This window comes from Papio anubis, chromosome 8 (assembly GCF_008728515.1).
Source record: "Papio anubis isolate 15944 chromosome 8, Panubis1.0, whole genome shotgun sequence".
Taxonomy (NCBI): Eukaryota; Metazoa; Chordata; class Mammalia; order Primates; family Cercopithecidae; genus Papio; species Papio anubis.
This window is the reverse complement of record NC_044983.1, coordinates 71,171,230-71,197,966: the sequence shown is the minus strand read 5'-3', so window position 1 is coordinate 71,197,966 and position 26,737 is coordinate 71,171,230. Positions and strand designations below refer to the sequence as shown.

The window sequence follows — 26,737 nt, the reverse complement described above, 5'->3', positions numbered from 1 at the left end:
TCTCTAGTGGAATTTTGAAAACCAACCTGGATCAAAAAATACAATTGCCTTTAAACAAGCATACTCATTGTCATCAATCTGGATTTCTTGAAATGGTCTAACCAGCTCATCTAGAACACGATTGGCCACACGGCTAATCTCAACTTCACAGCTGTTGCGGTGAATAACATAGTTGTTTCCTATGGAAGAGAAAACAACAGCAACAAAATAACCACCTGTCTCCTAAAATTGTCAGCATTGTTTAAAATTTAACAAACCTGTGTTTAAAATAGTCTACCCTTGAAGGAATAGTGATGTACTTTCTCTCTCAGTGGTGTTGTTAGTTATGCTGGAAAAACTCAAGCATGCTTAAAGGACGAATAACCTTGATAATGTGATCACATGCATTTTAATGGTATCAGTCACTTGTGATAACACGAAAGCGCAGACTAATAACATGCTAATAATTGACAAGAGAAAATCTAAATATAATGATTAGTTTTTCTCTGTGTCACTCATCTATTAGAGTTTTATTCACTAATGACTACAATACAAACCCTAAAGAATCTTTCTTGTTTACAGTGGATTAAAAACAGCACTTTGATACTCTAGGCATTCTAGGCATACACTATTGAGACAGTTTTAACACGCCTAAGTAAGGGAAGCTGATTTTTTTTTTTTTTTTTAATTAGCATGTGAATTCTCATGAGTTGCCTCTGATAGTATATTTTCTCTTCCTGGACTTCTTTAAATAGAGGGGGATAACCACTTTATAAGGCTAACTTTAAGAGAGTTCAAAACTTGGGTGGCAAGCTAGACCACCTATTCCCTAAAGATCTTGCTAACTCAGAAATTCTCTGGCTATAATATAATGGACATTTTTATAGCCTTCAAAAATAACAGCTAAATTGTTATTTTCTGGTTTTATAAAAAGACAAATATTCTAAATTCTTTCACTGCAGGCAAAGACAATCCTCAGGGTAACAGCATATTCAACGGTACCCTCGTTCTTTCTTTTTTCTCCAGCTTTATGGAGGTATGACCGTCAAACAGAATTGTATATATTTAAGGTGTACAACGTGATTTTTTGTTTGTTTGTTTTTAGACAGAGTCTCTCTCTATCGCCCAGGCTGGAGTGCAGTGGCACGATCTCAGCTTGCTGCAACCTCTACCTCTCAGGTTCAAGTGATTCTCATGCCTCAGCCTCCAGAGTAGCTGGGATCACAGGCACCCGCCACCATGTCTGGTTAATTTTTTGTATTTTTAGTAGAGACAAGGTTTCACCATGTTGGCCAGGCAGGTCTCGAACTCCTGACATCAAGTGATCCTTCTGCCTCTGTCTGGGATTACATGCATGAGCCACCATGCCTGGCCCAATGTAATGCTTTAATGTGTATCTACATTGTGAAATAATTACCATGGTAAAACTAATTAACATATATTTCAGTCCACATAGTTAATATCTTTTTTTGAGCTTCACTCTTTCTTTATGAAATGTTAGCTTACCTAATTATTCTGGGTAAACTAATTTAGAACTAGAATTTATACAGTAGACATTTTGTTTTCTAGGTCTATTGCATTTAGGTCTATAACGAGAACAGTATTTTAGGTGTTTACTAGAAATGCAAGGGAGGTATTTAATAACATTTCAGGGCATAGTCTCCACAATCACATTATGTGGTTTAGAATCCTGGCTATATTCTTTACTAGTTTTGTGACCTTTGGTAAACTTTCTCTGCCTCCATTTCTTCACCTGCAAAATGGGCTGTAAATAATAGTACTAATCCCTTAGGGCTATTTCAAGGATTAAATGAGAGAATATATATATACATGTAATGTACTTAGACCAGTGTATTTACATAGTAAACCCGCAATAATATTAGATATTGTTCTATTGTCTTCAATTTATTTATATTTGGGGCTAAAACATCTAGCACAAAAATAAAATAATCTAGTCATATTTTCACACATGCCAGAGAGAGGTAGAGCTAGTAAGTGTCAGAAGGATCTCAACCCTCAAAACCTAATTGTATACATTAAGTAAAGTAGCAGGATTGGAGCAATTAATGAAGACAAACATTTTTTCTTTATGTCTTCTCTACTCCACCACCCCACACCTATTATCCTTCTTTCACCTCTTCTAGCATTCCTGTCTATCAAAATAGTCATTACCACCAGTACTTTTTTACTTGATCATTTTGTAGCATATCATGGGCTATCATGGGCAATAAGATCATAGGTTGTAAACATTTTTTTTAAAAGCGTATAAAATAAAAAGCAGACTCTGAGGAAATATGAAAACACATTGAGACTCCATAAGGCAGCCATATAAGTCATTAATTATTCATTCTGATATAATCTGAACATACCTCAATATAATGTTTATTGAACAACATCTCTTTTTTATTTTTAAATCTTAATACTCCCTAATCATCTCATGGACTCTGAACTTACATACAGTCAAGGCAAGGAAAAATAAGGCCAAGTGAGGACACAATTAAATCCAACCTGTGAAGTGGCAGCACTATTTGACAGTGTCTGCAAATACTTGGTACATACAGAACAGACCCTGTATATTATTGTAAGAATAAAATATGCATAATTTATTCTTATATTAAAAAAAAAACTTACCCAAAAGCAAAATATCTTTATACATCATGGATCTCTTTGTAGCTCCAAGGAGTAAGTGCTCCCCTGCGTGAGCTCTCAACAGTGCCACCTTAATGAAAAATTCTAAGTTTAACAATTAATTATAATATATAATGATTAAAAGATGACATGAGTCTTGTTAACTTACAGTGTTCTTTAAGCCTGGGACTTTTGTTGTTGTTTTAACAAACTATAGCATTCATAGATACATGCCATCAGTAAACTTCCAGTTTTCTAGGTAGCATGTCAATAGAATCAACTTTTCAAAAATTTTAAAACTATCTAGCAAGTCAATACAATAGCAGCAGAAAAAAAAAGCAGAAAGGTACTGTTTGGAAGGGAAACAGAATCAAACAGACCAGAGTTCAAATCCCAGCATGGCCACTTACTACCTCTTTAACCTTGTGTAAGTTAACCTGTGTGTTTGGAACTTACTCATTTGTTTTCATCTATAAAATGGGAGTAGAGATTAAAAAAAAAGCTCAGCATGTACTCATGAGTACTAAATGATAAAACATATATAAAACTTAATCTCCTGCATGTAATAAACTAAATAAACAAAAGCAAAGCAAAGACTTGTTGTAAGGAAAAGATGGGAGGTCTGGGTTCTGCCACTTTCTAGATTGAACCCCTAACTCTTTGCAGTAAGCTCTCAACTAAGCTTCATTTGTACACTAGATTACCTGCTGGGTATCACCACTAGGAAGTATAGGAAGCATTACAAATTTAATACCTACCAACATAACACTTCTCCAGTATCTTCATCTAGTAAATGTCGCCATAATCCAAAGTGCTTGTTCACATCAAAACAAGAGACTATTTTGAGCCCTCTCTAACTCTACAGTAAATTCTAGTGCTGCTTCTCAAAATACAAGCCAAAGTGATCCACTTCTTTTCATCTCCATTGCTACCACCCCAGTCCAGGCTGAAAACTCTTTTAATGATTTCTTTTTGTCCCTAGACTAAAATCCAAACTCCTCAAACATGGCCTCGCAGGTGATGGGAAGAGTGACAGTGGGTCAGTGCTTTGCCTCCCAGCCCTCATGTCTCTGACTTCATCTTGCAGCACCCCTTGTTCACATTGCTCCTGCCTGACTCAGAACCTTGGACATGCTGTTCCTGTATCTGGAATGCTTTCTTCTCAGATTCTCCTGTGCTTGGCCCCTTGTCTTTCAGGGTCTCGGGTAATAACTTCTCTGGTCCTCAGTTTAAAGTCTCTCTTCTCATTTTATCCCCATTCTCCAACAACTCATTTTATTCCATTTTATATAGCATTTTATAGAGTTTATCTCCACTTGGAATGAACTTTCTCATAATTTTTGAATTTTTAAGTTATCCACCTCTCTCAGAGTGTACATTTATGAGAATAGTGAAGAAATCTGTATTTTTACTGCTAAATACCCACAGTTCCTAAAACTGAACAGTAATCTAATAAATATTAATTTGATGAATTTATTGAATGAATTTTACTGATCTAGGATTCAGTTTTAGAAACGGTAAAATGAAGATGATAACACCTGTCACTGAGCTCCTGAGATAATTAAATGAAATTATGTAATTTATAGTGCAACTGAAAGCTAATTTCCCAGTGCCTTATTCATAACAGACATTTACAAATTTGTGGCTAATTAATAAATGTTATACTGTTATTATTAAAGAATCAGTTGGCAAACTAAAACTGTTTCTCACTGGTTACTGGATTTTAATTTCCCAATTTTTAAATCATTGTATATATAAGTCAGCAATTTCTAAAGAAGAATGATAATAAAAATATAAAACTGATACATAACGTAACCCTACTTATATTGCTTGGGGTGAGACTGGTAGGTTTTAGCAATTTAGCATTATTCACTCTGGCATAACCTTCTGAGCCATGCTATCTTTATGATATGTCAATATTCGTGACTCATACCAGGAAGGCAGTTACAGAGCCTTTTAAGAATTACTTCAGATTTCACTGTATTTTTTTTTCCTGTCACCAGGTGAAATGCTCTCTTAAAAATAAATATACACTAGTACGACACTTATCATTGTTAATTTAATGTGACAGAAAGGGAATTTTTCAAATTATTTTCATCTACTAATATTATACCCTACTTAGTAAGAACAGTTCAAAATGAATCTGAAACCAAAATACTTATCTTTATAATGCAATCAGGAAATTCAAGTTTCTAAGCACTTATTAAAATATTATAATGGATATATGACAAAATATGAAAACATAAGTATTAGTAAAAGATCATTCTATATTTCCTTCTGTAATTTTATTTCTCTATAAATTTCTGATCATGCTTCTACAGACATTTTTTCTTTTTGCCAGACATATAACTTTTATACAATAAATTCTAGAATAAAACTGACAACATGAAAGTTAAAACTTTATGTTAATTGCATGAAGTACCCACCAAGACAACATCATAACCTGTGTGGTTTCTGTCTAGGAGTGACCTGGTATTTCTGAGGAGGTTTATATAGCACCTTCAGTAAACGCCAATACACAACATCCACCATTTGCTTCACAGACATTCACTCTTCTAATACTTTGTCTCACAATGACAGTTACATGCTATCTGCCTTTCTCCCTCACATAAGCCTTTTAAAATTCCAAAAGGGCAGAGGAGTGTTTTGTTCAGTTCTCGTCCAATCAATACATTTGCTACACCCCTAAAATAGAAGTCAAACAGTTGTGCCTCTTGATAGAACAAGGTGAAGGGGTAAGAAAACCCAATCCTTTCTCATAATTTATCTTTTGTCAAATATAGTAATATAGCATGTGCATTACAAATAAAATGGAAAGAACATAAACTTAGCAAAGTTCAAGAAGCATTTTTAAAGCACTTATAAATTTTTAAATGTATACCTGATCATCCAATGGTAATTCACAGAAGGCAGGAATATATTTAGCCCATTCCACCAAGACTAGGAGCTGCTGTTTCATAGATTCGCAGACATCACCAATACTTGCAATTTTCTTAACATTTATGTCAGTGCTTGACCCAGGGCTTGAGACTGAGATCTAGCATTAAGAAAAACATGATATTATCATTTAAAATCATAGATGGCCAACATTCCCCTTTTGTCTTTTGACTGTGACAAGTAAAGACCATAGAAGTATGCACTATTGTTGTTACAGTATCTTGACAAATACTAAACGTTTTAAATTGAAAAACAAAATACTGATTTAAATTGAAAAATAAAATACCTATCAGTTTATAAGTTAATTTAAAACCATTTCATTTATATAGCACCATCCTCTGGGAGCAGTATCTTATGTTAGTGATCAAATCTGTACACTAAGTTTTACCCCGACTTTTGAGGAATTTTACAATCAAAATGGCTATATAAATAGATAGATACTATCCATATGTAATATGCTCTTTGATTTTATTTTGAATTAAAGGTGATATTTTCTTTAATCTGTGGAAGTTTATGAAGAAAATGTTTTCATAAAGATTACCCAGTTGGGGAGACAAGAAGCAAGAACTGTTTGTCTCGCTGCATTAAAAGGAAGCCCATCAAAATTAAATTAAGAAACCAATGTGTGACTCAGAAATGCCGAAGAGCTTAACATATAATAATACATTTGTAAGATTATGTGTAATTTCAGACTATATAAAAATATAAGCTAAATAAAGCTTTTCTGCTGAAAGAAAAAAGTCTAAAAGTTTTTATAAACTTATTTTTGAACATGCGTGTGAGTGTATCTTTATCTGTATTTGAATATTTTCTCATAGCTCCCCTTTAAGTCATTCTCTAAAAGCTTTATTGCACATCAAGCAATATTCAAGTAATAATGATAACGGTGATGTTAACCTCATCATATTACCCTTGTGTTATCAAAAATGAAAGTAGTTGCACTGACTCATTATAGGACCTGATTAACTACTTGGCAATTTTATAATCTGCTTTATAGTAGAAAAAAATATTAACATTTCTAATAAGGTCAATGCTAAAATAAATTTGATTTAAGGATTTCTTTATACGACACTAAATAATTTATTTTTATGTATATAACTAATGACTTGTTTTTTTAACTGTAGAACTGTTATTGGATAAATTTAAAATAATAAAGTTTTCTTTCTTCTGTGTTTTCTGAATTCTGACTCTTCATTTAAATGTCCGTTTCCAAAGCAGGTCCCAATAATCCAGAAGTCATTTCCAATGAAAGAAGCTCCGATAACAAATCTCAACCAAACTCCCCAAAAGTCGTGGTAGCGGGTTGTACAGATTCAATCAATAAAATAAAATACTGCCTACAGAGCTTTGTGCTAATCATTATTTCGAATCAACCTTATAAGCAAGCTTTTTCTAAAACAATCTTAGACTGAAATTTATTTTATTTTTCCATTTAAAACTATTCTTGTTCAAGAATAGTCAAAATTAAGTCAGCAGTCCCACTCAAACTTTCAAAGTAAAACTCTTAAATGTATGTAGATGTAACTTATTTTAGTAATGAGCACATTTGAATTAACTTATATTATTTTAGCATGATGTCTACATGGACATTCGATTTTATTAATTAGGGTTTGATGCTGACGTGCCACAGGTACCTGGCGAGACCGAACTTCAGCTTGTGCCAGTGTGTTAATGGAGGGGATGTTGCTGCCATCAAATGTGCTTCTTCTGGTGCTTATTCTATCGCGTTCATTTTGTACAGCTAGAGGGAAAAAACAGTATTTATTGAGCACTTCTCTTTAGTGTATGTTAGGATATAGAGTTTGAGGAGTTTTTTTTAAGTGAAAAAATTGAGAAAGGGTCTTTCCAAAAGACGGTGGGAGAAAGGTATTTTCATTCTGTACTACTCTCAAAAACAGGAATCGTCAGGCTTGTCACTAGAGCTCATAAAACATTGCTGTTTGAGACGTCATGACAGCATGCATGTTAGAAAGTGTCAGCTCAGCCAGTTCTGCCATGCTATATTTTTAATAGCGTGGTTTTCTATTCTCTTAAAGTTAATAAAACTGTAAGATAACTAGAAGAAGAGCATTGCCTATAAGATTGACCAGGTCAAAGATAAGAGTGTATTCACTATCAGAAAATATGAGTCATAGATTTTGAAACTTCCGTTTTCTTTTCTCTATAAAACACTAGCAAAAATGGAAAGTAAACTTATTTTAGTTACAATGACTTTAGGATTACAATATTATGATCTCTTATAAAACACTGTCCATGGGACAGTTTACCAACATTAATAAAGCAAAAATTGTACCATGGAGCAGTCTCTCCTGAGAAAATTGAGGTTTGAATATCAGCATTTTGGAAAGATGAAGAAATCCTATATATTATACAGGTTTCTAAGAGAGAGCTAGATCTGCTTCTTTACTTCAGAAAAATAATAATAATAATAATAATAATAATAATAATAATAATAATGTAGTTCCCCAAATCCCTTACTGAAAACTGCATTTTTAAATATAAGGAAGACTGACAGGGAAAATATTAACTCACATGTTTACCATACAGAGAATACAATCATGCCAAATGTGGCTCAAGCCTGTAATCCCAGCACTTTGGGAGGCCGAGGTGGGCGCATCACAAGGTCAGGAAATCGAGACCATCCTGGCTAACATGGTGAAACCCCGTCTCTACTAAAAATACAAAAAATTAGCCGGGCGAGGTGGCGGGCGCCTGTAGTCCCAGTTACTCAGGAGGCTGAGGCAGGAGAATGGCGTAAACCCGGGAGGCGGAGCTTGCAGTGAGCCCAGATCACGCTACTGCACTCCAGCCTGGGAGACGGAGCGAGACTCTGTCTCCAAAAAAAAAAAAAAAAAGGAGTGAGTTGTCTGTAAGTTGGAGTGAATCAGTAATATTTTATTTTAAAATCATACTTACTGGTAGCTTGCTCTTTTTGATTTACAGAAATTGTTATTGATTTTTAACCTAAACTGACTCATTTGGAAATGCATATGCAGTGATAAAATATTAAGAAGTTAGCTATGCTTTTATGAATTCCACTTACGTGATTATTCTTTAGAAAAATGCTAAAAGATATCGTAAACATTTATAATCTTCTCACTGCTATCATTTTTGACATAAAACTATGTTTTTATTTGTTTCCACCTAATTCATCTCGCTACTATGCTGTTAGTGTAAAAAAGACAAATACATCAACTTGAAAACTCAAAATTACTTTACAACCTATTTAAGAAAATTAACACATTATTTTATGAACAGAAGATAAAATTTACCTATTTTAAATCATAATTGTATTTCACAAATTGTAAAACTCATAAAGGAAATGTAGGATTGTTATTTGCTTACACTTTTGTGGGGATAAACATGGGGTTCAAGTAGAAATGGAGGGAGGCAATTGACCAAGTATGTAATTAATCCCGTAAACTGCCAAATAGAGCTTCCTATGAAATTAGAAATAAATCACTTTTTAAATGAGAAAGTGCTTCTCCTTTAATTTTGTGAACTTTGTTTTTTGTTGTCTTCAAGATTACCAACCTGAGCAAAACTAACGGTATTCCTGTATTCTTAAAATATTGAATGACAAACAAAAAGCTAACTATGTTAAAGATGGGTTTGATGTATTTTACACTTCTTTAGTATAGTGATTTCATTTGATTTTTTCAGTTTGTGAAATAGTCGTGAAAAACATCTCTTTGCATATGATAGGCATGACCAAACAGTAAAACTGACAAGTATAGAATTTTGTAGCTGTTACACACTGTCAAATGTTTACAATGTGTTCAATACATTTGTTTCCAAATTAACCGTATTTAGAATATAGGAGAATATAATCAGAATACTTAATATATGCAAGACGAAATTAGTACACACTAAATTAGCACATCTAGTCTATTGTTTCGGTCCCTCAACATAATATAAGCTTCCTGAAAGGGAAGATTATTTTGTCTACTATGTTCACTATTGAAGCTTCAGCACCTAGAACAGTGTTTGGAAAATTGCAGTGTTCAATAATATTTAGTAAATAAATGAATGCATGAAAAGTAGATGTTCAGTTAATGTTCATTAAAAGAAAAAAGACACTCATTTGTTATTGAGAACAAAAAAAAATACATTTGCGTCAGGCGTGGTGACTCAAGTCTGTAATCACAGCACTTTCGGAGGTTGAACGGAGTGGATTACTTGAGGTCAGGAGTTCAAGACCAGCCTGGCCAACATGGTGAAACTCTGGTTCTACTAAAAATACAAAAATTAGCCAGGCATGGTGATGCGCACCTGTAGTCCCAGCTACTAGGGAGTCTGAGGCAGAAGTATCACTTGAACCTGGTAGGTTACAGTGAGCCAGGATCGTGACACTGCGCTCCAGCCTGGTTGACAGAGTGAGACTCCATCTCAAAAAAAAAAAAAGAAATCTGTAATTTCAATCCACTAACAGAATATTGGTGTACTATTTAGTCAATAATTTTGTTGCCTTGGACAATATAGCGGTGGAGAGAATGATATCCATAATCAGATAGTCACCAGATAAATACTGGCTACACCACTTAATAGCTGTATGTCCTTAGACTAAATTCTTTATCTTGAGGAACCATAGATTCCTCCTTATTAGAGTGAGGAAAATTAGAACTCATGTAAAAAGGTTATAGTGATCAATGAGAATATGTTTGTATGTTTATCACTTTTCATCAATAATGTTAATTATCATCACAATTATTATTACCTTCTTTTTTCATTCCCGCTCTAAAACACTTTCTTAATCGACAATATCTACATTGATTCCTTTTGTCCTTGTCAACAACACATTGCCGACTGAACCTATAACATCAAAGATATATTAGTTTACAGAAAACTATAATTTCAAAAAAAAAAAAGCAAATAAACAGACAAATGGATTTTAAATATGTGTTGTCACATTTGATTCACTAAAAAGAAGGTATAGGAACAATCAACTATGACCTTTCCAGCCTCACAATCAGCATGTGCGTGAAAACACGAGCCTCACCTCTCACTTAGTCTTTATAGTAAAATAAAACTGAATGACTATCTTCATTTTGGCTGCTGTGCGTAACCACTTCTATCATGAGTCATGAAAGCCAAACCTAGTTTTGAATATCTTTGGCATTCAAGTTTTTGTTGCTTATTGCTAAATGATTTCAGTATGAAGGAGGCTATTATCAGAACTTCATGGCCCTGCATTTTCATGCTTTTCTCTTTTTAAATATCCTTCTATTAATTTTAAGTGTACCTCACACCCCACTGAAGTTTACCCTACATGGCAAATTATACATCAAGAGGTAACTGAGGACAACATTGAGAGTATAGTCGGCATCATGGGGTAAGAATTCACACACATTATAATGGCTGCAAATGAAATAAAGAAAAAACAAGTGTTGGTGAGAATGTGGAAAAATTGGAACCCTCATACACCACTGTTTAAAATGTTAAATGACGCAGCTGCTTTGGAACAAAGTTTAGCATTGTCTTAAAAAGCTAAACATAGAGTTATAGTGTAACCCAGCAATGCCATGTTAGGTCTTTATGCAGAGAAATGAAACATATGTACACATAAAAACTTGGTCATAAATGTCCACAGCAGCATTATTCATCATCGCCCAGAAGTGAAGAATATACAAGAGCCTATGATAATAGAAAAACAAAATGTGGCATGCCTGCACAGTGGAATATTGTTATTTGTCAGTAAATAGGAATGAAGTACAGATAAATGCTACAACACGGATAAACCTTGGCAGCCTATTCTATTCTAAACAAAAGAAGTAAGACAAAAGAGATCACACATCGTATGATTTTGTTTATACAAAATGTCCTGAAAAGGCAAATTTGTAGAAATAGAAAATAGATTCATAGTTACCTCATATTGTTGGGGAGGGAGTTGGGAGGACATGGGGGAGTAACTACTAAAGGTTTCATTATAAAGTGATAAAAATGGTCAAATTTGACTGTAGCGATCGTTGCATGACTCTGGATAAACTAAAAAACTGATTTGTGTACTTAACCAAACAAACAAACAAATAAAAAGAGTACAGTCTCTGAAATTAAATCTAAGCTTGGTTCCACCGTTGATTCTCAGCAGAACTTGGGGGTGTTAAGTAACTTTAGTTTACAAGTGTAAAATAAAGAGAAGGACTTGCCCAAAAGGCTGTTGTGTGAAAGCACCTCAAATAGTTAGGGGCAAATATTAAGCATACAGTAAACACAAACATTTCTTCAAAATTCTGGCACAAAATTATCCATACATCTGGATATGTACCTGTTTATTTGTAGTTGATGATAAACGATAAGAATAAAGATACACATTTTGTGAAATGTATTTCTTCTAAAAACTATCAGTGTCCACTTAAAATCGAACGAGAAGCGAGGCCTATAATCAAATTGAGCTAGAAGAGAAATGTGCTTTCAGAGTGAGGAACAAGGCATTGCTCATTTGGGAACAAATGGCTGATGAGACTCAGGAGAGAGGACCGATTGACAAAAATACAAGGAGAATGCATTCAATTAACATTAAATTAATAATAAAAATTGAATAAACATATTATTAAGCACCTACAACATACAAGATCCTGGTGTAAGGATTAAACAGATTAATATGCTACTTGTCTCCTCCACTCAAGGAAATTACAATCTAACAGCGTATGCATACAAATTGTACATAAGGTGAAAAACATAACATGAAAAGTGTCGAAACAGCAATTAAAAGTGCTTTTGAAGCAAAGCCCAACCTCGGTGTGATGAAGCAGTTAGAGTAGAAATGGAATTTTGGCATCTAAGGAAATAGATACATTTGAGACCAGCACAACCTGAGCTTCAGAAAGTCTCCATGCCCCTAAACTTGCATCAAGTTTTTTCCAAACGAAAATCATCACATTTGCTGAATACTAACATATGTAAAGACAGCTAGGTTGGCAGTAACATTCCTAATAGGAAGGTGCAGGAGTTAAACTGTATCTGTTGTTAGAATATTTTTTAAACCTCTTAAAGCTGCTCTGAGAGCATCCCTTTTCCACTCTTCTCATAGAGAAAGCACAGAAGTACTGATAGCCTTTGTGATTCTCTGATTCTCAAAAGTTGTTGGATTTAGTTGCTTGGATCACCATTACACACACACACACACACACTCACACACAGGTATTTCAATTTTAACAGAGCACATGACTCCAGAAGGTATGGTTTACAGGTTATTCTGTATTTGTTTTAGTTTAGAAGCATTCGTACAAAAATATTTTTGATGAAGGAAATTGATCTACCTTTTACCTTTAGAGTTTTAATGTAAATAAAAGCAAAACTCATCTAAATACACTTTTTTTGTTTACCTAGAAAGTTTTATATTTATTTTTATTTTTTTTTTTAATTATACTTTATGTTCTAGGGTATATGTGCACAATGTGCAGGTTTGTTACATATGTATACATGTGCCATGTTGGTGTGCTGCACATATTTATTCGTCGTTTACATTAGGTATATCTCCTAATGCTATCCCTTCCCCCTCCCCCCACCCCACAACAGGCCCCAGTGTGTGATGTTCCCCTTCCTGTGTCCAAGTGATCTCATTGTTCAATTCCCACCTATGAGTGAGAACACGCTGTGTTTGGTTTTCTGTTCTTGCAATAGTTTGCTGAGAATGATGGTTTCCAGTTGCATCCATGTCCCTACAAAGGACATGAACCCATCCTTTTTTATGGCTGCATAGTATTCCATGGTGTATATGACCTATAAAGTTTTTAAAGTGGGCAATTTGTATTTTCTTAACCTGCTTCAACCTATCTTGGGAAAATTAAAGAATTATCAGAGAACTAGATAGATATTTGGGGAGTTATATATTAACTTGTATTGCACCCTAGGAAATCACATGGCAAGACTTTGAGAGGGTTAACCTCTTCCCAAATGTCTGATCTGTTCTTAAAAGGACATAATTCTACACGTACCTTTTATTGACAGAACAAACATAGTTTTTTTGTTGTTGTTAAATTTAACCATTTTTGTTAATAGCCTATATTCAATCTAAATGCAATCTGCATTCAAGCACAGTCATACATATGAATCAAGATGCAATATGTATACTTAAATCATGTTATGATGTTGACTAGGTGTTCATCTAAAAATAAAGGAAAAAAAAACAAGAAAACAGCCTACTGGAAATGCGTGACAAATATAATATAGTTAAATAAGCTTCTGACAAAACATTTAAATTTAATGACAAAAAATATGGCATGAGAAATATATTTTAAATTTTAGGACTGAAAATTAAATTTCACTCATTGATATCAACAAACTACCAAAATCATCTGCACTTTTATAATTTTGTTTTTAGACCTAGGATGTAATGGCACTTAAAAAATCAACATGAAGAAAAATGCTCATATTGAAAAACCTTTTAAATGAAGATTTTAAAATGTTTAGAGGTATATGAACATGTGATAAAACAATAAAGAAACACAAGGAAAAGATAACATGAAATTGCAATAGTAGTTACCTTTAGGAGACAAAGGAGTAAAAGTGCTAGAGGAGGTGTCCATTAAAGGCTTCAACTATATTGGTCTAAGCTGGGTGGTAGGTAGGTGGATTTTTTATATACCTTCTGTAAGTCTAAAATGTTTCATAAAAAAGAACCACCTATGTGAATACATCCTGTATACATACCCACACGTTCTGACTTGTACTGCAGTTTAGAGATTGTACTTACAGACTTACAGATACACAAAAACTCTGAATTTTCTTCTCTTACTTTTTCCGTGCCAAACTGAAACACCTGTAAAGATAACTTGACTAAAAGGGCATTTAAAGTACCTGCAAGAATAAACGTGACTCTTACGAATGCTGCGTCTGAAGAAACCCTTGCACCCATCACAACTCGATGCCCCATAGTGTTTTCCTGTTGCTCTGTCCCCACAGATGGCACACAGACAGTTGACACCGTTGTCTGTGGTATTCATACTTGTCTCTGGGGCAGAATTATCTGTGAATAAAAAAAGCAAGATTAGAGTTACAGTTAGTACTATTTCCTGATTAAATTGTCCTGCCAATTATTTAGAGGCTCAAACAGTTCGTTCGTTGGCTTCCTGGAGACCCCACACCGGTGCTTTCCTTTTAACCCCCTCGGCTGGCGGCTTCCGCTCCAACCTCTCCTTTCTTATTTCTGAACATTTAACTTTGGGACACCATAGGGCTTAGGTCTCCAACTCCGCTCTTTCCCAAGGGAGGTTTATCTGTTCCATGACAATAAATATTAGCTGTAGGATGAATAATTCCAATATTTTATCTCTCTAGCCCCGATGTCTCCCATGGGCATCAGCCTGAAATGCCCAAGCACCTGTTGAAGAACCTCATTATGAAATCTAATCAGAATTGTAAATCGAAGTATCAAAAACAAAACTCATTTTTCTGCTAGAACTTGTTCTTCTTTCCTTCAGTCTCCCCTACATCAGTCAATGGTTCCATCCAGTTTCCCAGGGCCAATAATCTGTGAGTCTTTAATGTATTCTCTCCTTTATCTTTTGTAACCAATCCCTTGGTAAGTCCATGTTTATAATACTTTTATTTATTTATTTATTTATTTAATTTTTTGAGACTGAGTCTCCCCTGTTGCTCAGGTTGGAGTATAGTGGGGCGATCTTGGCTCACTGCAACCTCTTGTCTCCCAGGTTCAAATGATTCCCACGCCTCAGCCTCCCAAGTAGCTGAGATTACAGGCGTGTGCCACCATGCCAGGACAATCTTAGTAGAGACGAGGTTTCATCATATTGGCCAGTCTGTTCTTGAACCCCTGCCCTCAGGTGATCTGCCCACCTCAACCTCCCAAAGTTCTGGGATTACAGGTGTGAGCCACCGCGCCCAGCCTGAAATACATATTTAGTCCATAACTTTTCACCACGGACATCCTTATTCAATCAACCATCATCTTTCCTCTAGATTATGGCAACAGCCCGCTATCTAAATTCTTTCCTTCCGTTCTTGCTGCCCTACTATTTGTTACCCTAAAGCCACCTAAGTGATATTGCTTTAAGTAATTCATATAATGTCACCCTCTGCATCCAACCCTGTTGTAACTAGATAGAGAATAAAGTCTAGGCATCTTCCCACAGCCTGTAAACCCTGCATGTCAAACCTGCCTACAGCTCCCCCAAATCTCTGATCCCAGTATCTGGTACCACTTTTCATCCAGTTCACTATTCTCCAGCAATATCTTCTTCTTTTTTTTTTTTTCCCACCATTGAAGGCTACTCTCATCTCAGAACTTGTTCACCTGCTCTTCCTTCTGTCTGGAAGGAAAGTTCTTCCCTTTCTTTGAGCTAGCTACAAGGTTTCTGTTAAAGTCTCACATTTTGTGTGAAACCTTCTCTGAACACACATTTTAAAATGTCACCTCCCATCTGTCCTTCAAGTAGAACCTAGACCCCAGCTTATTTTAAGTATTATTATTATTTTTTGAGTCAGGGTCTTGCTTTGTCAGCCAGACTGGAGGGCAGTGGTGTAATCCTAGCTCACTGCAACCTGGACCTCCTGAGCTCAAGCAATCTTCCCACCTCAGCCTCCTGAGTAGTTGGTGCTACAGGAGTACACCACCACATCCAGCTAGTTTTTAATATTTTTATTGTTGAGATAAGGTCTCACTATGTTGTCCAGGTTGGTCTTAAACTCTTGGGCTCAAGTGATCCTCCTGCCTCAGCCTCCCAAAGTGCTGGGACTACAGGTATAAGCCACCACACCTGGCCTTAGTTTTTTTAAATGGCCTTAGTTTTTTATATAACTTTATTGGTGAAAAGTATATTCTGCATTGGTCTGCTCATTTATTACCCATCTTTACACACAGAATGTAAGCCCCATGGTGGTAGAGAATTTATCTGTCTGATTTAGTCTTCTGTTTTCCAGTTTTTAGGATTATGCCCTGGATATAGTGGGTCATCTAATACACAATTCTGAAGGAAGAATTATTTTTAAAATGTAGATATTTATAATAAAATAAATATTTCTTAAATGAGTTAATATTGTGGATTACATCTTTAAAAATCAATATGCATTCAAAAGATATTAAATATATAATATAGTAAAAGTTTATTGCAAAATTTTATATTGACAACTGATTATTGTATATCTAACAAAAGGATAAAACTAAAGGTTGTCATGTCCTGATTACATTTTGTAACTTACATATGTTCTACTTACTAATATTTCTGAGTAGACAAATATTGTCATATATAATTTCATGAAGTAGGAAAAAAATTTTAATGAGAATATGCTTAGGATTAGTCATGTGACATTATAGGATTAAAATGCTAAACATTTTTCTTTTGGTAACATTAACAAAACAGATACTAATAAAATGAAAGTTAGAACTGTTTGGAATTGATTGTATTGTGAGAGACTATATAGAAATATGAAAGAATCCACTCCTGCTTCAAGTTTAGTGTCATACTTACATGTTGCTGACAATCTTATTACAAACAAGTTACACCACACTTTGGATATAGCCATACGAATTCGTTATTTCAGTATATTCGTTAAACATAGTAAATAAGTGTTATGATTATGGTAAATATGTCCCTGCCATTTCTTAATCATGAGTGTTTTTTTAAAGTCATGATTCTGATGAAATACTCTGTGAAATATCTCTAATCAAGTCTAAACATAAGGACACGAAACAGTGACTTCCCGAAAGTTGTACTACAGGTTTATTTTAACTATATTTGAGCTAAATTTTTAGAATTCACCTTTTGACTATTTTTTTAAATCTCCATTAATAAGGAACTGCTTATTAAAAATAGAACCAGAACACCAGTCATACAAATTATACGATACAGTAGAATAGTAAGATATCCTCAGTACAAGATATATTCTCAATCTTGCATTAAACACACACACACACATTTTCCAAAGTATACATAATTACTTGATCTTAGGAGTTCTAACAGTGCTAACATATTTTAAACAAGATTTTTTACTAGGTATTAAGTCTAAATTCAAAGTCAATAGTAAACTGTATTACATAAAGACACAAACCCTAAACAACTCAGGTCTTATTTAAAGTTAAAATATTACAGTAATTAAATACCAACAGCTTTGTGCGGCTAAACATTAGCCTGTCAAGTGAGGTTATAATACAAGCCTTATTCCCTTTCATATTTGCATTCAATGCAAAAACCTGATAGTAATTTAAAATGCAGTTTCTCATCAGTACCAATTGAGAACTGGAATTATAATGAAAAGAGCAGACAATCAGTGAAACTCCCTAATGTTCTATGGAAACTTTGTTCCATAAGTCATTTTATATATTGCATAGAAAATATACTTTCACAGCCAATCTGCCAATATTACTTATTACTATGACTTACAGCAAATAAAATAACAGCTGAAACTACTCTTTTTACCTCTCTAACTGACCGATGACAGAATTCTGACATTACTTTATTACATAAAACCGGGTTTTCTTACCTCTAACACAAAATAGCCACAGCATTAACTTAAATTTTGTAATGAAGTGCAAAAGCTCAGATTTGCGGCCTTAAAAGCAAGCCCTAAACTCTCCAGCAAAAAAAAAAAAAACATTGAGCCACTACTTTTGGAAGCTCAGTCTACCTTCTCCAATTATACTTACTTTTCTTTACATCTATGAATAGATGATAACTTACCATTTGAATTATATAGAATCTGCATAGTTTCAAACTCCAAAGTTGTATAAGTTGGGTCCAGAACTTCACTGTAATTTGCCATGTCCATGTCCAGTATTGGTTCTGATACCCTCATCATTGATTTAGAAATGCATATACAAGTGGCACCGCAAGCCCAGAGTGTGTGATGAGTGTTTTGATGTGTTTTGCTTTCAGTCTGTGAGTGATAATCCGAAGTTAACTGTAACTGAGTGACTTAAGAGCTGCAGTGGGAGGGGCTGTAAAACTGTAACCTTCTTCGGCAGGCCATATTCTGCTTATTTCTTCTTTTATGGCATACGAAAGCAATTCCTTGTGATAATCTTGGAATGCTTCATGGTATAGCCTTATCTGAAGTGCTTAGTGGACTAACATGATTTCCTACATTGACTTCCAGCAGACAATAAATGAGATCACTACGAGAAGGATTAAAAATAGAAAAGAAAATCTCATAGGTTTTAAACTGTAATAATAATGTGAGGTATCCCATTTAAGGTGCTGAAATCACATACCTCTCATATTCTGAAAAATAGGACTGACTTTACTGTTGTAAATTTGGTAAATCAAGTCTGTAAGTTAACATTTCACAATAACACTTTATAATTTCAAATTTTCTTAAATGTGCAATAAGGCTACCTTTATTTTGGAGGAAAGCAAATTTTGTAATTTGAAATGTGGGGAGTTATGACATACCCTGAGAGCTCCCTGGGCATAACCCTAAAATAGCCTTTAATTACATTCTCTTTAATTATCTATTTATGGGCCTGTGTCCCAACTATGTCAGTAAACTTCCCAAGGGCAGAACCAGTACAGCTGCTAGTACATGGGAGGCATTTAAAACATGGTTACATGTATAATGTTTCATTTGTTTTGAATTTTGATGTCATTAAACTGAAAAAAAAATTATCCCTAACATGTAGATCTATATATTCCTATCATCAACCCTCATTTATATAGCATAGTATATCTTCTGTGTGTATATTTGACAAGGAACTTCTAGGGTGTAGGGAATATTTAGACAATAGCACTCAATCAATATATTTTACTTCTGAGAATATGTTTATTGATTCTATTTTCCAAGAAACAATTCCAGCCCCATTTACATTATAAATTCAGAATGTCCTTTACCACATTTGTTAAAGATTGCGGCGAAGTAATATTTCTTAACCAATTTCTTAACACCATAAACCTTATGAATACTCTGTCTTAGAAACTATTGTACTTTTCACCTGGGAAGGCTGGCCTCTTAAAGACTCTAAACCATGTGACAAATTGTAAAGAAAATAGCTTAGAGTCAATTTAGCAGCCAGATTCACTAAATCAAACAGTGATGATTGGAATAGTCCTCTTGCCCTCATATTCTGTATACTCTTCATTGTGAGGATAATATTTTGAAATAAACTTTCTTTTTTGACTGACTTTCTTTAATGAAGACAAGACATAGGTTATTCAGTTTTTAGAGAAGTAGACAGAAGTGGTTTTTATTCTATGAATTTTATTTGAGTGAAGTTGTCCTTATTTTAAATGAGTTAACAAACATTTGTTTTCTATAGGAACCAAAGGGATGAATTGTGCAGAGCCCACAAACTTTCTAATCTATGAAATAATTAACCAATACAGAGGGATGTCACTGATGGGAGTGTCCCAGCAGAAGAAAAAATAAAAAAGAAAAAGACAGGAAAAGCTCATTTATACATCTGGAAAACACTGAAAGAAATGTGGCTGTAGCTCAGGAGAACAATGCTGTGATAGTTTCATCCTTCTACCCTAGTCTGTTGCCGCAGCTGACAGCACCAGACCCAGGCATTCGACTCTAAGGTGAAAGGGGCTAGAGATGGATCTCAGCACAGATCTTCAAGTAGCAATTAGCAACTAATCAGAGCTGGCATTCAAGAAGAAACCTGTGCCCCATTCTTGTTAGTTTATGTTATTTTCTTCATTTCGCAGAGTAAGAACTCAAAAATTTCCAGAAGATATGGTAGATTTGAATGGCAAGCTTATCTCCTCAAATGGGTAGTCTTTGTAATGATATTCAGATGTAGAAACACCCATGGAATTCAGCCAGCCTCAGCCTAACAAAACAAGGGGTTTCTTTAGCTTTTCTCTGATGGAGAGTACAAAGTACAGTGGAAGCCCTCTTTTCTTAAATTCTAGGACTCATAATTTACCCAACTGATTAAGCAAATGAAATAAATAAAACAGAAAGTCATAAAAGCCTTAAATAAATAAAACAGAAAAGATCAAGCCTTACTTGATCTTATTTTACATAGGGGGATATGGATGCTACCGTTTGTAAAACCAAGACCTTTTCATTAAGTAAGAATGCACTGATTGGGGTTCTTTACTAAATTATTTGTTCATATGTCTCACACATTGCCTTTGATTTCTAGTTTTTTTTTATTTTTTAATGGAGAAAAAAGTTAAAGCCACTCATAAGGCAATCCAAAGCAAAAATCTAGAAGCCTTCTAGAATTTTAGTTTTTCAAAATATTGTCTATAATGTAGTCAATTTGCTTTTATCTACTTCCATAGTATTTCCCTTGGTTTTTATAGTGGAGAAAAAATAAAAATAAAAAAGTCTTTTGGCCAGGCACAGTGGCTCACGCCTATAATCCCAGCACTTTGGGAGGCCAAGGCGGGTAGACTGCTTGAGCCCAGGAGTTTGAGACCAACCTCGGCAACATGGCAAAACCCTATCTCTACTAAAAATACAAAAAAACTAGACGGGCATGGTGGCGTTGCCTATAATCCCAGCTACTCGGGAGGCTGAGGTAGGAGAATCGTTTGAACTTGGGAGGTGGAGGTTGCAGTGAGCCAAGATCATGCCCCTGCACTCCAGCCAGGGTAATAGAGCGAGACTTTGTTTCAAAAAGATAAAATGAAAGCCTTTTAATGCTCATGTTGCATTAGATTGCACAATTTTTAATGAAATTGTGAAATGAAATAACAAGAACAAATGGCAATCATACACTAGGTAACAAATCCAAATGACTCTTGATAAGTGTATAAAGCTGGTAAGATGTGCCTACCCTGAAAACTAATTAGTATGATTTACAAAAGACATTGAGAACTTGAGTTAATCCCAGGTTTTGGCTACATGGAGATTAGAGGCTGTCTTCATATTGATTTTAACTTGAGATCACTTGTATTTATAAATTAACTTATATTCCTCTTTATAACCAATCTTCCTCTCTACTTCTAAAACTAGCTCAGCTACATTCAGAATATTTTTATTTATTTAAAGAGGAGAAGGGGAGAATGAAAAAGGAGGATGAGAAAGAAAAAAAGTCACGAGAAACAATTTAAGTTACAGTTAATTTTAGGTTTTCAGTTATGCATCATAATCAAAACACACAGCATACTCTTAATACTAATTCTTTGTGTTTCCCATTCAATCATGATTGTGGTGTTTTCATTACTCAATAAACATGTCTGTGGAACAATTGAACAAAATGAAATTATTTAAGTTGCATAAACTTAATACTTGAAACAGTTATGGTGAATATATAACTGTTCACATTAAAATTCAGTTATTTTCAGCAAAGGAACTGATGAATATTATCCAAGCAGCCTTTCATGATGGCTTCATCAAGTACTTTACACGGGTAAGTTCATTAAGGGTGCATTAGATTAAGAGCTTAAGTAGTTAAAAATAAAACTGTATTAATTTTATGCCTAGGTGATAGTAGAAGAAAATTATCCTCAAATAAATAAGGCCTATGTTATTAAACCCTACATTCAACAGAAATTTATGAGTGCTTTTAAGTTTACTTCTAAAGGTTAAACTGGGAAACACATCATTTATATATAGTAATACATAAAATAGTAATTTATAATAAATAGCACACATTTTCTAAAGATGTATAAATTTAACCTATATCAAAAAATATAAATCTATGATAAACTATGAACTACTGAAAATTTCTCTTAACATTGCTTTCCAGTATCTGTTCTCTAAAATGAGCAAAACATTACTTTTACTTAGTGAAATCTCATGTTTTGCAGGCTAAAATGTGCCATCATAGCTCTAGTCAGGTCAAACACTCCAAAGAGAATGACAACATTATTTGTAGATAAAAGGTTAATTTTAAATAGCACAACTAATGATCTTGAAAAGTGTTTCTTTCAAGCAATAGTTCTCTAAACTGGCATGTGAAATATTTAAATTTCTTTAAAGCAACATAACAAGCAGTGAAAACAGCATAGTGTTTAAAGAAGACAACTCAGTTCGCTATTGATTCTTCAGGATAATAGCAGAAACATTTCTATCTTATCTGGAAGACGATTAAGCCATTTAAATTGCCCCATAACTTACATTTGATTTAATCATTCTTTCGCCACGTGATTTAAAATAGAAAGCAAGCTAATAAGATGAAGGTTATTTTCATAAAATAAGTTTCATGAAAATAATTTGGAATGCTAATACCAGTATAGAAACATTTTATTGTAAAATAGAGTTAACAAAATGTGTTTTTTAAACTTATTTCTTTGAGATTCTTTTCCCTAGCAAAAGCACTACCTATCAATCTCCAAAGCACATCTATATTTCTTGTTGTTTTCATATTCTACTTTTCAAGCATGAAGATTACACAAATGTGATCACTAAAAGCAAAATGAATAAAAATAACAAATCTAAATCAACCAGTGTATTTTTCAGTGTAAGCAGGAAACCATTAAGTGAAGAACTCTACCCAACAAAAATGACTTTTTAATTCAAAGCAAAGCCACCTTTTGTTTCTCAAAAAGGATCTCAATTAAAAAAAAAATCATCATATTTCCTTGCTGCCACTGTCCTAATTAACCATTCTTCCTCATTCGAAATAGAAATCTTGTATTTTCTTCTTCCTAATTTTGGTGGGAGAAAATAAGTAAATTCACAATTACAGCAAACAAAGATGGGTATTTTAATATTTAAGGCAAGTCACTACTATTTACATACAAATAAGTTTGAAATTGTCTCATGATGGGATTCTATTTCCAAAGAGCTTTATAAATTTTTTTCCTAAAGCCTAGATTATGTGTACTTTTTAGATAAATTAAAAATTATTTTTTATCTTTTTCCTTTGCTGTTCAGTTTAAATCTATGCAGTCGCATTAATTTATTAACACATTTAAACTGAAGCTCTTATAACATGCAAAAATTCTAATTTTGATATTATTTTTGAAACATGTTCCTGTCCTCGATTTGTTGAAAATTTTTAAAATTTAAACTGAACTTCTATAGCTTTGCTTACATGGTTTTATAATAATAATATAGCTTTGCTTATAGTTTTATATATAATAAAATTCTACAGCTCATTTCTCAATTCATATTCATTTTCAATTCACAAAATGCAGTCCAAAGAACCAATTTTAAATCTTTATCACATCATTACTAAAAAATGCCATTTGATAGTAAAATCTAAAGAAAGTTGACAGAGATACATAAGCACCTTGTGAAATAGCTGAATTTGTTTAGAAAGATCCTACTGTATTCTTTCTAGTATTTATGGTTTTCCTGAACTATTTATATTTATTTTATTTGCACATTAATACACTATGTTATTTAAAACTAGTTATACAAATAAATGTAAAATCCAAAACTAAGGAAGAGTAAAAACTATCGTTATTAAATCAGTTACTGCTAGGATAGACAAAATGAGGTTTGCACAGCTCACAGCTAAATGTAACCAAGAAAATACTCTGAGTAACAAAAGCTTAGAGGTGATATAAGAAATCTGCATATATTAAACCTACCTTCAAGGTCAACTGCCTTGTGATTCAAAGCAGACTCTCCTTTTCAGAAGATAAGGAGCTGATTAGCACTAAATTATTAACTGGAATATAGATTATACTGGTAAGGAAACTAAAGTGTGGATATAAGGAACATGTTAGGATTTGCCAGTCACTATTTCTGCATTTCCTTTTTACAGTGGGTATTATCATTGTTGCTACTGCAAACTCAGCAAAGCTAGTCAGAATATTTAAGATTGTAGTGGCATTTTGAAACCAAAGTTGCTGCATTATGCAAAATGACGGGAAGGAAGTTATCAGTTTGGGCCAGTACCTATTGCAAATATGTTCTGAAGAGGTATAATGTTTAAGAAAAATAGCAGCAGTTTCACTATGCTGAGTGCAATTTAAACTTGAACATTTTAATGAACTATAATGTACTATAATGAACATACACTTTAGCATCTGGAAGCCAGATAAATAAATAAATAAGTATATAAATAAGAGTTTATCCATATAAAACATAATAATAGATTATATGTTCAGTCAAGTAGTCAAGAACTGCTCAAAATTCCTCTTTAAAGCTTTCTTAGATACATATGGAGAACAATATTTTAATGTGATATTTGATTGGGATAAAAGTAAACAATATTTGCATCTCCATTTAATAGAGGTAGGTGTATAACTGGCTCAACTGAAATGTTAAATATTTCACCTCCTTTTTGATAAATGTGTTTTTAGAAAAATAGTGTTGGTTGGTTTCTCAAAAATACCATAAGGAACTTTTTTTTGGTTCAAGGATATAGGACATAATTAAAATAATATTAGTAGTAAACATATGATATAATATGAACTAAACATAGTAGGTAAAGTGGTGGCTTTTGTAACATAATCTACACAATCTATTATCACTCTCAAGTAAGAAACCTGGAATTGCTTAATGCCAACTTGTATATTAGGCCAATGATTCAAAAATTCTGGTGCATAATAATTACAATTATCTGGAGAACTTTTGGAGGCCCCCAAGGTTCAAGTTGCATCAGACATGAATTAAATCAGAAAGTCTGGAGGTAGAAGCTGGTATCAGTGCTTTAAAAACTCTTTAGGTGATTCCAATGTGCAGCAAAATCTAAGAACCACCATTTTAAGACACAAGTTCTATGAAGGCAAAGACCTTGTATTTTCTATTTACTATTATGTCTGCAGTGCCTAGAATACTGTATGTCACACAGGAAATGCTTCACAAATACTTATTGAAAGTGTGAATAAAATATATATGCAAATAATAAACTTTGAAGTGTATAGCATTTACACTGAGGATATGAGTACATTTTATGTGTCAAATGGTTTTCTAATGACTGGATATTTCTACATGAAAAAATAGAGAAAATCCTTGCCCTCATGGAGCTTATAATCAAGTAACCATGATAAAATAATGATCATGATGATAATGATGATGATTTATATCTGTATAAAGAGACAAATAGCTGAACCATTATTTTTCTATAGGATCCATGAAGCTGGATTGAGAAATAGAGTTAATATCCTATACATTTAGACTTCTGCAACAGAACAAATTCATTGGTTTACAGCTAGATAGAGATGTAACCCTGATACTGTCTGACTCTTGAATGCCTGTCTTAATTTGCACGGTAGTTTAGTCATGGGTATTTCAGTGGGAAGTTGCAAAATACACATATAGGATTACTAGCCTGGGACTAGTTTAAATAGGAAGAAAAACTTATTCCATTTCTAATGCAGTCTCCTGTATATGATTGCATATCTACCTCATGATACCAATGCTGACTTTCCAGAGCACAAAGAACATTCTTCTTTTGCCCCATTCACTTCCACTCCAGGCTTAAATATAAGAGGTAATGTTTGGGGAACATGATTCAATGTGGTATAAAAAACAAGCACTGGAATAGAAGGTGCCCACATAAATATAATTTTTAAAATATACCAAAACTCAACATTGAACATGGTTCTAAATGGTGACATATTAAGATCATTTCCCTTAGTCTAGAAATACTACAAAAGTATGCAATCTTACCAGTACTAATCACTATTATTTTTTATGTTCTAGCATTTACAATAGGGAAAGAAAAAAATAATGGTATAAATCTTGGAAAATGATATGAAAATCACATTCTAGAAAATAACCAACCAGAAATGAAAACAATAATTAAGATTCAATTTCTTATATGTAACATCTAGTATATAAAAATAACTCTTCTCTCAAAATAACATACGCAGTTCCAAGTACAAAGCCAGCCACAGGAGGAATTTATTTATTTATTTTTGATGAGGTAGAGGGGTTTTAGATGTTATAACTTCAAACTCATATTAAAGAATAAAAATTTTAAAATAGCCAAAAGTTATAAATGAAAGAATAGCGAAGATGAACTTATCTGATACGCAAACATAGTATAAAGCCATTATAATAAAAACAGAATAGTTGTGTTTAAGAATAAATAGAACAGGAGATAAAAGAAAAATTCCAATTTATTTGGTGTATATGGCAAATTAATACAGTTGTCTTTTAGTATCCATATGGGGCAGTTTCAGTAACCCTGTGGATACCAAAATCCTCAGATGCTCATTTTGTATAAAATCGCATATATTTTATACAAATATATATTTATACAAATATATTTTATACTTTTTATAAAAAGTATTTGCATATAATCTATGCACATCCTTTTGTATACTTTAAATTACCTTTAGATTACTTATAATACCTAATACAATGCAGATGCTACATAGTCATCATAATTGTTTATTTATATTGTTTTATTATTTTTTATTTATTCATTTTTGAAAAT

General features: G+C 33.4%; 1 protein-coding gene across 4 annotated transcripts in view; it reads right to left on the bottom strand.

The window, feature by feature from the left end:
* The window catches only part of HNF4G (hepatocyte nuclear factor 4 gamma), a 156,945-nt gene that overhangs the window by 8,416 nt on the left and 121,792 nt on the right, over positions 1–26,737 (bottom strand). For 3 of the 4 annotated variants that reach the window (XM_009213233.4, XM_009213231.4, XM_009213232.4), the window contains 6 exons: positions 14,344–14,512; positions 10,262–10,356; positions 7,179–7,285; positions 5,489–5,644; positions 2,611–2,698; positions 27–179 (listed from right to left, as the gene is read on the bottom strand). In XM_009213233.4, the coding sequence (XP_009211497.1) occupies positions 27–179; positions 2,611–2,698; positions 5,489–5,644; positions 7,179–7,285; positions 10,262–10,356; positions 14,344–14,489 (745 nt within the window). In that variant the 5' untranslated portion in view covers positions 14,490–14,512. Of the gene's footprint in view, positions 1–26; positions 180–2,610; positions 2,699–5,488; positions 5,645–7,178; positions 7,286–10,261; positions 10,357–14,343; positions 14,513–18,182; positions 20,803–26,737 lie in introns of those variants that run through there. The other variant, XM_003902882.5, reaches the window with a different exon arrangement.